This window comes from Hipposideros armiger, unplaced genomic scaffold (genome assembly GCF_001890085.2).
Source record: "Hipposideros armiger isolate ML-2016 unplaced genomic scaffold, ASM189008v1 scaffold_941, whole genome shotgun sequence".
Classification (NCBI taxonomy): Eukaryota; Metazoa; Chordata; class Mammalia; order Chiroptera; family Hipposideridae; genus Hipposideros; species Hipposideros armiger.
In genome coordinates, this window is record NW_017732291.1 from 178,727 (window position 1) to 193,062 (window position 14,336).

Genomic DNA, 14,336 nt, shown 5'->3' on the forward strand with positions numbered 1-14,336 from the left:
GAGCTGTTGTCGTATTACCCTTGATGTCCTGAATGTCATAAAAATGTCTTCCTTTCAATATTTCCTGTATCTTTAGGTAAAGAAGGAAGTCATTGGGGGCCAGATCAGGTGTGTAGGGAGGATGTTCCAATAGGTATTTGTTTACTGGCTAAAAACTCCCTCACAGACGGTGCCGTGTGAGCTGGTGCATTGTCATGATGCAAGAGCCATGAATTGTTGGCGAGAAGTTCAGATCCTCTAACTTTTTCACGCAGCCTTTTCAGCACTTCCAAATAGTAAACTTGGTTAACTGTTTGTCCAGTGGTACAAATTCATAATGAATAACCCCTCTAATGTAAAAAAAAGTGAGTGACATCGTTGTAACAAGTTCACAAATTTAATTGTCCAACCTGATATACACATATAGTCACCGGATGTAAAGTACAGCATAGGATATACAGTCAATGGTATGGTAATAGCTATGTACAATGTCAAAGGGGTCGTAGACTTGGGAGGGGGTTATCACTTTGTGAGGGGTATAAATGTCTAATCATTATGTTGTTTTGTACACCTGAAACTAATAATAAATAAATAAATAAATAAATAAATAAATAAATAAATACTTCAACAGGGAACACCTTTAAATAGCGAGAGTCCCTAATGAACAGACTTTATTTAGAAAGGGCCCCCTCTGGAGGACTGGGCATGGAGGGCTTCCCCAGTACTCACTGAGGCAGAAGGCGAGCCAAAGTCAGTGCAGAAATGATGCACGAGTGTGGCTGTGGTCCAACTGGACGAGTCCAAAACAGGCAGGAGGGCTGGATTTGGCCCATGGGCCATAGCTTGCCAACGCCTGCCCTAGAACATTAAATACATTATTTGATTTGTGCAATTTCAGCTGACACTGGACTTGGTCAAGTGTCAGTAAAATAAGAGGCACATGGAGAAGTGACAATCCCTCTCCTGTCAAAGAAAGCCCACGCGTCTCCCTGTTGTCCTCAGCCATAATGTACACCAGAATATTTACAGCAACCACCATTCTAAAGGGCACTGGAAACTGCATTTCTGTTCCTTGTTTCCCGTCTCATTGTACTGACCATGTTGCCTCCAGCTCTGGTTTCTAATCTCTTTCCTCATTAAAAGTCCTGTCACCCTTTCCAAGAATAAAGTTGTTCCTTTAAAAACGCCCATCTCATAAAAGGCCTGAGCCCAGAAGGCATAAGATAAATAAGAATGGTTCATGAAATCCCCCTCCAAATAACAGACTTATGAGAAATAAACCTGAACTTTGATTTCAAATCACTCCAAACAAATCATCTTCAAACTTAAGGTGAGTGTCCTCGGAGTGTGTTTCGCAGCATCCCTGGGCAAGCCCTCCATGTTTCTATAGGTGCATTTTAAACACACCTCATCTCTTTCTTGTATTAAGGGCACAAATCATCAGCAAAGGTCAGGCCACATGAACGCATCCCATTTCAGTGGGAACATTAGCAGAGAGGTATGTGGAAAATCCGCTGATACTAAAAGTTAGCACCAACTGTCATAAATCGAGGTGCCTTACAGGAGTCTTGCTTATGTGCAAGAATGCTGGTGCAGCATGGTGACCAATAGGCAAAAATGGAAAACAGCCCGATGTTCATTAATAGAGGGGTGAATACACTATTTAGAGACACACGTGTGCACTATAATGCTGGGTTGTTTCTGAAAGGCATGTTGTAGATGGACGTGTACAACATGGAAAATATTCATGATGTGAGTTAAATGGAAAAAGCAAATAAATCATTATATATATATATATATGGAGAGATATCATATTTAAACAAAATTTTACATGTATTTGCATATACTTACTTATTCAATAAATATATATAAGTACATTTATGGATCTATCTTCTCTCAGCTATACCCAGTATCTCTAAATATATTTGTCAATACATAGCCAATGGATACTATTTATAGTAGCTTTGTCTGAGAGGAAAGTACATTTAAAGGGCTTGTGTGGGTCCAGGAGAGAGTTTTATCTTTCCACTCTACATATTCTTTTATGTTTGATTTTCTTGGAACATTTGTATTTCTAAAGAAAAACTAAGTGAAACCATCTACCCCAAGAGAAAAAACCACTGGAGATGCTTTTTAATAGCATCTGTATTGTTTTTAAAATTACAAAGGGTTTGTTGTTAAAAAACAAAACAAAACACGAAACAGTAAAGCATGAAGCCATCATTTTCCCTAACTCCCTTCAATCCCTCTCAGGACTCCAGGGATACCAGCTACGAACGGTTCAGTGCGTATCCTGAAGGACCCGTTTTTAATTAAATCGTGAAAAATGTTCCTTGGGAAAGACCAACTTCTTGAAGGTACAGACTGACTCAGTCCTAAGAAGTATGGTTCTGCAGGAGAGGCGGGAGCGGGTATAGGAACCACGTGTTCTGCATTCCCCACGTCAGGTCCAGAGACCTTGCATCTTCCATTATCACTGAAGACAACAGATCACTAGGCTGAGGGGTTTCCAAGGACTTGAGTCAACTGCGTCGTTTAGTGCCATTGACAGTGAAAAGATTACTAGGCGCCACCATGAGAAACCCAGGCATCGCTCATACTCCAAACCTTTGGATTATGGCTGACCATGTGTAGGTATGTTTTAGGCAAAGATAAGTGATGGGAAATGTGTTAACAGATCCACATACAGCTAATTTAGAACTGCAGAGTTGGCCTGAGACAGAGCTGGAAGCATTTCAGGCAGTGGAGTCTTACCCTGAAACTGTGCCAAGGGCAGGCCCATGACTGCTTGAGAAATACACGTATTTATTTCATGTTAAAAACAAAATGTCTGGGTGTGACTCCCGGGGTTAATTTAGCAATGGTCACTGAGCCAGTGTGCCAGTAGACAGATATGGCTAAGGTACCATGAGCAACTCTAGAAGGAAGGTCAGTGGCAAGGAGATAAGGCAGGAAGGCGCGCGCACGCGCGCGCGCACACACACGTGTGCGCACAATCACACATTTCCTCAATGGTTGGTCCTCTCACCAGAGCTAAATGAAGCCAGTTTGGAAAACAGTTTGATAATAACTGACTTCCTTTTCTGAAAGAGTTTACTTCTCAGGCCTGCCTAGGCAGATTGAAAATAACATCTACTATTTTAAAAATCTCTTCACTTTGCCCTTTCTGATAGTGTTTATGCCAAGAGTATCTTATTCTGAGTCTAACTCTTAGCGCAAACTTAATTTTGATCAAGGATGGGATTGTAGCATTTTCAATCTTTGTAGGAAGCGAAGGTAACATATTGTTTGTCAGCAGTTTCATATGTCCAGCTAAATAACTAAGGGAGAAAATCCATTAGCTCCCTCACAATATTATTTTCCACTTTCTATACTCCTGATCATAGCCCATTTTCACTCATAATTTTTTAGGTATCAGTACTATGGGATTTAAGAAATGTACGTTTTCACAAATGCTCTATTGCTGTATGCGTCAGGACTTTTTTGTTATTGTTTCAAATAAAACATCGAGTCAAACTGACTTAAGCAAAAAAGGAATGTTTCGTTCAGTTACATGAAAAATGTAAGGATAATTCTGGATTTGGGCAGAGCTAGCTTCAGGGGCTCGGCTACTGCTATTTGCATTCTACACTGGCCATATCCCCAGGGAAGTCTCAACATCCTCAGTTACCAACACTCAGTAATTGTTCTAAGGATGAATTTCATTGGCTGGACTTGGGTTACATGCTCACCTCTCAGCCAACGCCTATAGCTGGGAGATGGAGCTTTGCAATAGGCCAGGATTAGGCTCCATGCCCAACTGTAGAGCTAGACAAGGAGTAAGCCCCCTGCAAGTGTCAGGGGCAGGGGGTGAGAGAGAGGTGGCTCCCTAAGGAAAATAATTATATAACCAGAGGAAGAAGAAATGCTGGAAAGGTGAAAACAATGGTTACTTCGTAAAAAGTCCTCATCATAAGAAGAATTGACGTATACTCCCCGAAGTCCATAACCCAAGTGCTTGGTGAAGACCATCACTGGTGTGAGTTCTAGCTGTGAATTCTGCTGAAACACCAACAGGACATGCAGAAGAGGCTCCAAAGCTGTGCTGTCCAAGGCAATCACTTGTACTCACAGGCAGATATTTAAATTTTAAGTAATCAACATTAGATAAAATTGAAACTTCAGTTTCTTGGTAGCACTAACTTGACTTAAAGCTCAGCAGCTGCATGTCACCTTATTGGACAGTGAAGATATGAACCATCTCTGTCATTGCAGAAAATTCTACTGGACGTTGCTATTCTAGAGCCTTTTCTCCCAGCCCCACACCCCAAATTAAAAGACGGAGAAGGCCATTTGACTGGGCTAGGAAGGGCCAAGAGACCTTTCAAAGGTCCTGCAGGCTACAAAGGCTATGGTAACAGTTATGGCAAAAACAGACAACAACAACAACAAAAAAATGCTCAAGTGGGAAAAGTGATGCCTTTCCCTGAACATAAAAAATAAATAAATCAGAAAGGAAGAATTCTTTCTTTTCTTTGTCAGAAAGAGACAAAGAGCATAAATCAAAGGAAAAACAGTGATGGGATAACTAAATCAAATGCTAGTTGCATTGAAAGGCTCCCATGTCTCTTCCCTGCCTGCCCCATCCAAAACTTTGCAATAATAAGGGATAAGCAGTACTTGCTCAATATTTTATTTCCAATGGTCGGTGGAATGAATTTCGTTGTGTGCAAAGTTGAGTCGAAGTGTATGTGATGTTTGGAACAAAATCCAAACTCTTGACATACACTCTGGTCTCAGCTTGTCCCTCCAACATTCAGACTTTCATCCCCACTCTGCATATTTCAGGGCCACAGGCTTCCTTCAGATCGTCAATGTCTTTTAACTTGTTGTTCCATCAGCCTAGAACATACCTCCTGAACTCCTTCTCATGCTACAGGTCTTTGCTTACACTTCCTATCACCAGAAAAATGGTCTGATCACCTTTGACACACACATTATTCTTTATCACAACATCCTACTTATTTATTCATAATACTTAAATCTCTGCATTATTTTGTTTACTCCTTTTTTCCCCTGCCATAGCCAAGTAGAATGTAAGTTCCGTGGGGGGCAGGCATCATGTCTGTCTTATTTCCTGTCGTTGCTGTAGTAGTGAGAGGACAGTCAATAAGTTTTATGGGATGAATGAAAGAATGGACAGAGGAGGCAAATTGGAGTAAAGGCTGAGGTTTTGCACTCAGCAAGGCGGCCCGCCTTACCGGTCAGTGGCTGACCTAAAAAATGGGCCACCAGGTGTTGCCTGGTGCCATTACCATTAGGAAACAGGGCTCAGGTATGTTAAGTGTTTCCTCTAGGTTAGGCCGTTTCCAAAATTGCCATGCTTGGCCACTGTGCATACACAGCCAGGACAAAATGAGGTGATCTCGGATGCTCTGGTGTCTTGCTTTATTCGTACTCTAGCTCCTGTCATAAAAGTGAGATGATGGGTTAAGATGCTCACATGGCAGATTTTTAGGGCTCCCAGAATTTAGGGTGACTAGAGAATTGCCACCTTTCCCTCTCCCAATGAAAATCCTGGGAAGCAGGAAAAGCGCACATATATTACAGATCACATTATGAGTGATTAATAAGGTCAACCAAGTCCAGTTTATCATCCTTCCCAGCATCCTGACAGCATTTACATCCTGCTACCTCATTCTCCCAATGGCCACTGTACAGAAACTTGCAGATTCATCTCCGTTCAGTGCTCATTAATATTTGGGACCACAGAATATAGCCACACACTTAGCACAGGTTCTTGAACACAGCAGGTGCTCAAACATACAAATTAAATACATGAATTTCAGAAGGTCTCTTTAAAATGTAGCAAAAGATAATTGGCTATTCTCACACATTTAAGTATATACATATTTAAAGATTTAGCATTTGTTTGTAATCCGTCGGGCACTGGGGGAATGACACAGATCCTATCAGGTTAACGTAGGCAAATATTCCAACCGAAAAAGGAAATTCTAACACAGACCTGATACATTGATGGGAAGTAGAACAGAAAATGAAACACATGATTGGTGAGACACTAGAAAAGAAAATAATCATGGGTGACTGGGAGTCAACCACAGTTCTCTGACTAGGAACGTTACCGCAAGCTAAGCTCATTTCCTTTGTGGCAAGAATCCCAAGTCAACAGGCTAGATGAGAAGCCGGAAGTCAGGTACCTGCCATTGTGCCTTTGAAATCTCCATGAATAAGATAGGAGAAGATAAGGAAGATACATGAAGATACTATTTGTGGGTTGAACGGCTGTGCCAGAGAGTGCTGATGAAATGGATTGATCTTCACCAGCAGGGTTATCACTAGCGATGTACTCTAGGTCTCTACCCTTGACCCTGTCGGGGTCAATGGTTTTACCAGTAACTTCATTTCTCACTAACAGGAGCCAATTGTGATAGAACCATCTATTGATTACTGCATTTCTTCAACTAACAGTTATTGAACATTTTCCATGTGATACACACTGAGTTGAGGGCCTTCGGCTAACAAAGATAAATAGGATAGTTTCTGCCCTAAAGAAGCTCAGTTTAGGAGCAGAGGAGAAAGTGATCTGACATTTCAATAAGTCCTCACGGTACAGTCCTGGTATATTTTAGGGCCTCCATAAATGCCTGTGGAATGTATGCAGATACTCCATATGATCTTTTTCTTTCCACATCTGTATGCACTCAAGAACTTTCTTTTCTCTCTTCCTCCACCTCCATTTGGAGAACTTCTACTTATCCTTCAGACTGTACCTTAGATGTCATCTTCAGAAATTTTTTTTTTGGACTTATAGAGAAGACACACCCTTCTCTATGCTTCTGCAGCAGCGTGACCCTGGTAACAGTGTTTTTTTTTTTTTTATTTTGCGATAGCTTGTTTACTTGCTTGTCTCCCTGACTAGACCCTGTGCCCCCAGGGTCAATATCTTACTCATTTTGTATATCTAGAATCCAACCTACTGTGTGGCCAATTACAGAGACCCAAAACATATTTTTGAATATCAAGTTTAATGCAATATGGCACCAGGACCGAAGCTTGATGAGATGACTTTCACAGTTTCTTCCACCTCTAAGAATTTTTTTTAGGGAAATTAACTATGATTTCAACCCTTAAACAAATTGATTGTCGGAGTATAGTTTTTAAAGAGGTCATACTGGTGAGCCATGAACTCACCCAAAAATCCAAACCTTTTTTTACGTTCTTATGGACAAGTAACTATTATTGGGTTGTCAGAAAAGTCATCACGGATTTTTGCAATGAAAAATATAGAAAAATATGTCATGACTTTTCCAATGACTCAATATATAATTCTATTGCCTGTGGCATTATGGTCACTTATGAGCTATTTACTAATATTTAGCATCTAACTGAATTAGCAAGGCTTACTAAACATTTGTGATACAAAACCAGCATTAATATATTACTAGTTTACTGAGCACTAAAGTTCAGTGTTTCTACCAGAAGCCAGGATTCCACACAGCAATGAAACTGTAATCCATCACACACTATGTATCAGGTTCTTTGCAAATTGTTCTTTTGGTATTACTTTATCTAACAACAACTCTATGCAATTTTTCTTTCTTATTATCCACATTTTTACAAAGGAGAACAGTGAGATACTAGAAAGTAGAAAGCTAAGTCACTTTTCCAAGTTAACTCAGCCAGTAGGAGATAGAGTGAGATTTGAACTTGAGGCTCCAAAGCCCTCCTTTGAACTTCTACACCACATGCATTTTAGCCTTTGTAGAGTTATACAGCTTCAGGGGAAGATGAGATGGGTGGACAAAGCGGGCTGAGGTTGAAAATAAAAGTCAGAGGCGAATGAGCTTCAGTCTAGAGGTGGGAGTCAGGTGGAGCAGGAGTGGGGAAGAAGGTATCTACTTATAAGGAAAGCTGTAAGTGCTTTGAGTGGTTAGCCTATGGATGGTATAAGAAGAGCACACACGCACACACACACAGAGTAAGAGAGAAGATGGGCCAGCCGAGTGGCATGTTGGTTAAGAGCTGGCTTGGGACGCCAGCTCTGAGCAGCAGGGCCCCAGTTCGGATCCCACATGAGGGCCAGTGACACTGTCCTCTACAGCTAAGATGGTGAACAACAGCTCGACCTGGAGCTGCACTGCTGTGAGTCGCCAGTGATGGCGTAGGCTGCAGTGGAGCTGGCCAGCAGCTGGCGTTCACTTTCGTGAGCTGCCGTCCATTGGCAGGTGAGTGACTGCCTCACCTGAAAAGAGCGCAATGATAACACCAACTTGGGCCAGTGAAGCGACATCCTCCACAACTAGACCGAAGAACAAAAGGGCAGCAACTTGTCTGTTCCCCTTCCCCGATTTCCCAATGCTGTTCCCCTCCCCCAATTCCCTAATAAAAACCTTTAAAAAAAAAAAGAGAGAGAAAGAAAGCAGGATTATATTAAGTAAATATCTGAAAAATACAGTTTAGCCTAAGACTTGCAGATGCTAAACATAAGCTTGCTACAGAATATTTTCTTAAACATAAATAAATGATCTTTGCACACAAAAATATTTTAACTATATAGTCCAGTGTCAGTTCTCTGAATCACTTAACTCCAGGGACTGATTAAATAGGTTACTTTCCCCCAATTACCTGGGCTTCAAATTTAGGGTTCATTTGCCCCCTTTACTTCTAAAATAAAATACAGATTCGCCCATGTGTAATTTGGTGAAAGTCATTATGATGAATATTTTTAAGGCATTGGTGGGCATGGTTGTGCTGATTTTTAATAATAGTCCCCAACTCATCAATAGATGATTCAATTTGGAAATCTGAAGCTGTCAAGTTTCATGCTCTGTTTGGTATTTTCTTATTAATTGGGAAGATGGTAAGTCAACTCTTAGAGTGCTAGGAAGACATATCCTTTAAAATCAAATCTTGAAGGGTGGCATAGCGTGAGGCAGCTCTGCTTCCAGGAACCACAGCTGTTGGCATTGTCTCCGGCAGGAATCTCTGATCCTCTCTATGCAATGGAGTAACTGTGGTTGTCTCTTCACCTTGCACCAAGGCTGTGACTTGACCGAAATGCCCTCCCCCTCAATTATTTTTATAGCCTGACCACAAACCTTGCAGAGAAAGAGTGGGTTTGATTTCTCTATTCCAATGCATGACTTTATTTGGTTTTACTCAAATCAATCAATAAGGCCGTGGTGGTAGTGGGCCAACATAGAACTGCACTGAATGCTAAGCTGTCGAGGAAACTAACAATTCCTCCTAAAATCATTTGCTACCTACCTTGTCACCATACTACCCAGTCCAGAATAACTATGGTTTTTGTTGGATTTTTAAGTATTTTTTAAAAGAACATGTGCATTTACTTGGTATGAAAATATCACTGGTTAGGATACCAAGAGTCAAAAGGTAATTTGTCACAGTCTTCCATTTGCCTTCAAAAAGAAAAAGAAAATAATTAAAACCATCTTGAAGGTACAACTATGGAGACAATGAAAAAGATCAGTAGTTATAGGGGAATGGGGATGGGGGAGGGAAAGATAAATAGGCAGAACACAAGATTTTTAGGGCAGTGAAAATATTCTATATGATAGTATAATGATGAAGCCTCATTATATGCTGGTGCTATCCCATAGAATATACAACTCCAAGAGTGAACCTCAATCCAAACTACGGACTTTGGGTGATTATGACGTTACTGTAGGTTCCTCAATTAAAACAAATGTACCACACTGGTGTGGGGAGGGTGTTGAAAATGGGGGACACTGTGCATGTGTGGGGGCTGGGGGTGTATGGGAAATCTCTGTACCTTCCTCTTAATTTTGCTGTGATTGCAAATCACAAATCACAAATCACAAATTTGCTGAAAATTGCAAATGCAGTTTTAAACTGCAAAAAAATGAACCTAAAAGAAGAAAGTCTTTTTAAAAATCTTGAGTATATCCCCCTTCCATCTTTATACACAAGAGAAAAGTAGGAAAGATATTTTAGCAGTGTGCTCTCCTCTAGCCTCCAAAAACAACTGCCTTTTTAAAATGTTTCCAATTTGATTTCCGATTAAAGGTATGAAGTGTTCATTACAGCTATTTAGAGAACAAAGACCCAACAAATCAAAGAAAACAACATTTAACTTACATGTTGGTGTATGTATATATTTTTTCTTAACAAAGTAGATTCCTACTATCTTTCTTTTTCTCTTTTCCTACTAGCCTCTTTTTTTTCTTTTAGTAAAAACTAAGATCACACTGAGTTTGGACACCTCCACACCAGTTTAGCAATATGCTATGTGCCTTTTCCAGTGCCATTTTGACAATTCTTCTATCATATCATTTTTATTTTTTATTTTTTATTTGTATGCATCATTTATTTTTAGTGTCTAGAGCAGAGCCTCAGTGAATAGCTGCTGAATTAATAATGGGTAGCGGAAGTAAAATTTTCAGAGTTACACTTGATATGGCACAGTTTCCATTGAATAGAAAAGTAGAGCTAACCAATCAGAGTGGGTGCTGGCTGGTATGCTGTGCCAATGTGCACGATTGAGTCTGAGCCATGGGTGCAAATCCTGGAGAGGGAGATTGCTGGTTGTCCACAAGAGGAGCCATTGGCGCTGGACTTCAAAGATTTGTAGATTTCAAGTGACCGACAGGGGAGGAGGGTATTTAACTAGGGGGGGAAAGATTTGAGTAAAAGCACCAGGGCGAGTTCCAGAGAATAAGCAGAACAATCTGGATTAACTGGAGAAATGGGACAAGGAGTTTTTAAACATATTTTGGAGTCCATATACTGAAGGATTTGATACTTCGTTTTTACTCTTATTGAAATTATCGTATTATTTTTAATGGGACTTCAGGCTCTCCATTCAAAAACTCCACAAGGCCTTATACAAAGGATTTTTCTCAACTTATAGTTGCTAGACGATGACTAAATAAATGAATGTGGGTTCTAGTGGAGGGTTATTCCATGCTTGATTTCATCAACCCCATACTATAGGCCATTTGGATAATTTTCAGTTGTTTTGCTATTATGAACAACCCTGTCGTAAGCACCTTCATAGAAAATCTTGGCACACACGCCAGGTTATTTCCTTGGCATAAATTCCATCAAAGAAAAGGAAGGCACGTGGTAACTCTACTAAAGGCTATGATCACAGTTGAAATTTAACAAATGGCAAAGATAAAGTGAAAATAGGTGATGGATCTAAGCAAAACCCTACATGCAAAAAAAAGGAGGCCCTGCCACAGAAAAACGGGGAGTCAGATCGCAGCAATGCAAATGACAGCGACTGTCAGGTGGGCAGGAACTGAAAACACACGCACGCGCCCTCGCACCAGGTGCACGTGCGCACATGCGCACTGCCTCCCTGTACAACCTCGCACGCTCCTTGTTTCATAACCGAAAACTTCACCACCAAGAAAGGTAAGACCGATTCTTGTGACAATTTGATCAGCTCATCGTCCGGAGAGATGTAAGTTAAAGCTTCCTTTTCTAGTGGAGAGAACACGGTTCTTCCTCTGGCTGAACGTTTCCCGTTGCCTCCCTTAGCTTCCATCACCTTCCAGTCCATACATTTTATTAGGAAACGGTTTCTTATCTCATTAGGATAGCACACATTATCTGGGTGAGTTTTATCTGGAAATACATTATATATATATATATATATATATATATATATATATATATATATATATATATATATATATGTAGTTTTTTGTTGTTGTTTTTAATTCTAAGATGATGTCACCTCTCGCCCCTACCACAGGTTTTAAAGTGTGTGTAATCGGGGTCTTCAAGAACCAATGTAAAGATTTCATGTAGAACGTCTTTCCTTTTCAATTAAAAAAATATATATAAATTGATGGCTTGTCTTGCTCCTGATGCATTGTAGAACGAAGGATGGGTCATGGTTGCTTGGTCCAGGTTTGGGATGTTTTGGAACATGGTTATATTGTTTTGAGTGATACTTAAATGGCTCTAATATATTCCAGGCCGGACCCTCCTGTCAATTTATCAGTGCCATCCCTCTGCCTAACATTTTGCTACAAACTGGGTTCAATTGTAATTTGTCAACTCTAGCACCCGTTGCTATGACAAATAGCTACGGTCTGCTTAATCTTTTGAACGTAATAGCATCCTGCTACTTTGATAAATCTATTGTGTCGTGGTTTACATATGCTTGGGGGAAGAATTTTATTGGGATATTTTATACTAAATTATCTCTAGTCTACACTAACAAAGCAAGTGGAAGAGGGCCAGTGCTGATGGTAACTTCCGCATGTCTCCACACTGCCAAGTTCCCTTGGCTCGTCAGCTCACGGGGGTGGTGAGGGCAGGAGCTCTGAAGTCAGACCACGTCACTTCGAATCATGGAGCCGTGTTTACTAACTTGGGTCACTGACCAAACTTCCAGTTTTTCTCATTGGTAAAACAAAAGGAGTAGCTTGAACCATCTGCTCAAAGGTGAGACGGTTCAGGGTGATAATTCTTAGCACAGTGCCTGGCACGTGAAACAGAACCAATAAGCCTGGGGTGTTGTTTATTACATGAAACCTCCATATGTCAGTGTTCATACAGCACATTTTTCATAATTGTTGAAAAAAGTTTAAATGTTGGACGGCTTCTACTGTGAATGCCAACATAAATACAACTTGCAAAGGGAGTCTGGTGCCAGTGGAGGTGGCTGGGTCCCCAGGGGCAGCTCCCTAGGAGGCACCTCCCTCTGCATTGTCACCCAAACAAGGCTAATGTGATTGCAGAAGTGGGCACTTACTGACCTCAGCTACCAATTTGAAACTGGCTGTAAATTGTCCCTCTCGCTCTTAACACACGGGATGTTTCTACTTGGGGAAAATGCATGGGCTGCAGTTTTCAGCAATACATTCTCAAAAAGTCAATTTCACCTTTTGGCAGCTCTGAAAGAACCCAGATTACTTCAAGTATAATAGCCCTGAATAAGGGCAGTAGTTAGTAGAAGGGAAGAGGAAGAAGCTGGAAAGAGTGACAGGCAGTTGTTTTCAATAACAAGAAAAGTAACGTGGCAGAAAAAGAGTTCCCCGGTATTATATTTATAGCAAGGTGATTAAAAGTTTGGGTTTTTTTGCTTTTTTTTTTTAAGTTCTAATTCCTTACAGTGCAAAGAGCCATAGTGCCTCATGATAAAAAATTGAAACAACACAATGCCCCTGCTGACTTAGAGATAAATGAAACATCAAAACTGTGGTAAATATTTAAGGTGTTCTGACAGGTTATCTTGGCATTAAAACATTCCATTTCCTGCTTCTCTCTCTCTTTCTCTCTCTCGCTATCTCTCCCTCCCTCCCTCACTGACTCTTTCCATCTCTCTCTGAATATCTCTTTGTCATTGAGTCTCTGTCTCTGAATTTCTTTCTCTCCCTGAATATCTACAACTTTTGGGTTGTCAGAAAAGTCATGAGGCATTTTTGCAACAAAAAAAACCCATAAAAAATACGTCATGACTTTTCCGACAACCCAATATCTATCTATCTATCTATCTATCTGTCTGTCTGTCTGTCTGTCTATCTATCTATCTATCTATCTATCTATCTATCTATCTATCTACCTATCCACCCACCCATCATCCATCCATCTCAGTTTCTCTCTATCTCTGAATCCCTCCAAAAGCATCCCATAGATTATAAACATGTTCCCTAAATATTGAATGATATGCAACCAATGAGAAAAGATAATGTAGGCCAATTTGTGGAAGGAAATTGTATGTGGGAATTAATGTTGAGAAGGGTGCAGTGGGGGTACAAAGGGCATTTTAATTTTCCTCGTGAAGAAGAAGAGGGAAATTATAAAGAAACCCCAAGGAAAGGACCTCAAACACTAAATTGACTATAGGTTTTGTAATATAATTCCCAAGATGCCTTTGCATTTACAAATAACTTTGACTCCAATTTAGCTGAACATTTTTTCAGAGAGATAATTATATCCACCACACTTATGCAATTCGGAGTGAGGATATTGAGCTAGCGGGGGGAGTCAGCAAAGCATTTCTGGAAATTGATAGAAATAAGCCAGGTGAACATTCTGATTCGAAACCCAGAGCAGAGACCCTGGCAATAGCTCTAGCTGTCGGAGTGCTGAGTCTTGCAATCAATTTATAGTCAGAAGAAAACACTATCATGGTATGAAGCGAACCGATCTGTGTATGCACATCAGAATATTCAAGTAGAGTTGTGGGTGTCTTTATTTTTTTATTTGGAATGGCGGCATGTATGTTGTATAAACTACCCAGCCATCGTTGGGTACCAGGTGATAAGTGAGCTCGTGGAAGGCATGGAGACGAGCGCCGAGCTCCAAAAGGAGCTATTCTCTCCTCCTTCAGTAATTAAGCATTCGAACCAGTAAAC

The 14,336-nt window shown here is 40.5% G+C and overlaps 1 protein-coding gene across 1 annotated transcript in view; it reads right to left on the reverse strand.

Annotated features, from left to right (window-relative positions):
• Positions 1-630: 630 nt before the first annotated feature.
• Positions 631-14,336, reverse strand: part of LOC109375391 (uncharacterized) — a gene marked incomplete at its 5' end in the record, with an annotated part of 247,332 nt that continues 233,626 nt past the window's right edge. The window contains one exon of the mRNA XM_019630773.1: positions 631-837. Coding sequence (XP_019486318.1) covers positions 655-837 — 183 coding nt within the window. The remainder of the gene's footprint in view (positions 838-14,336) is intronic.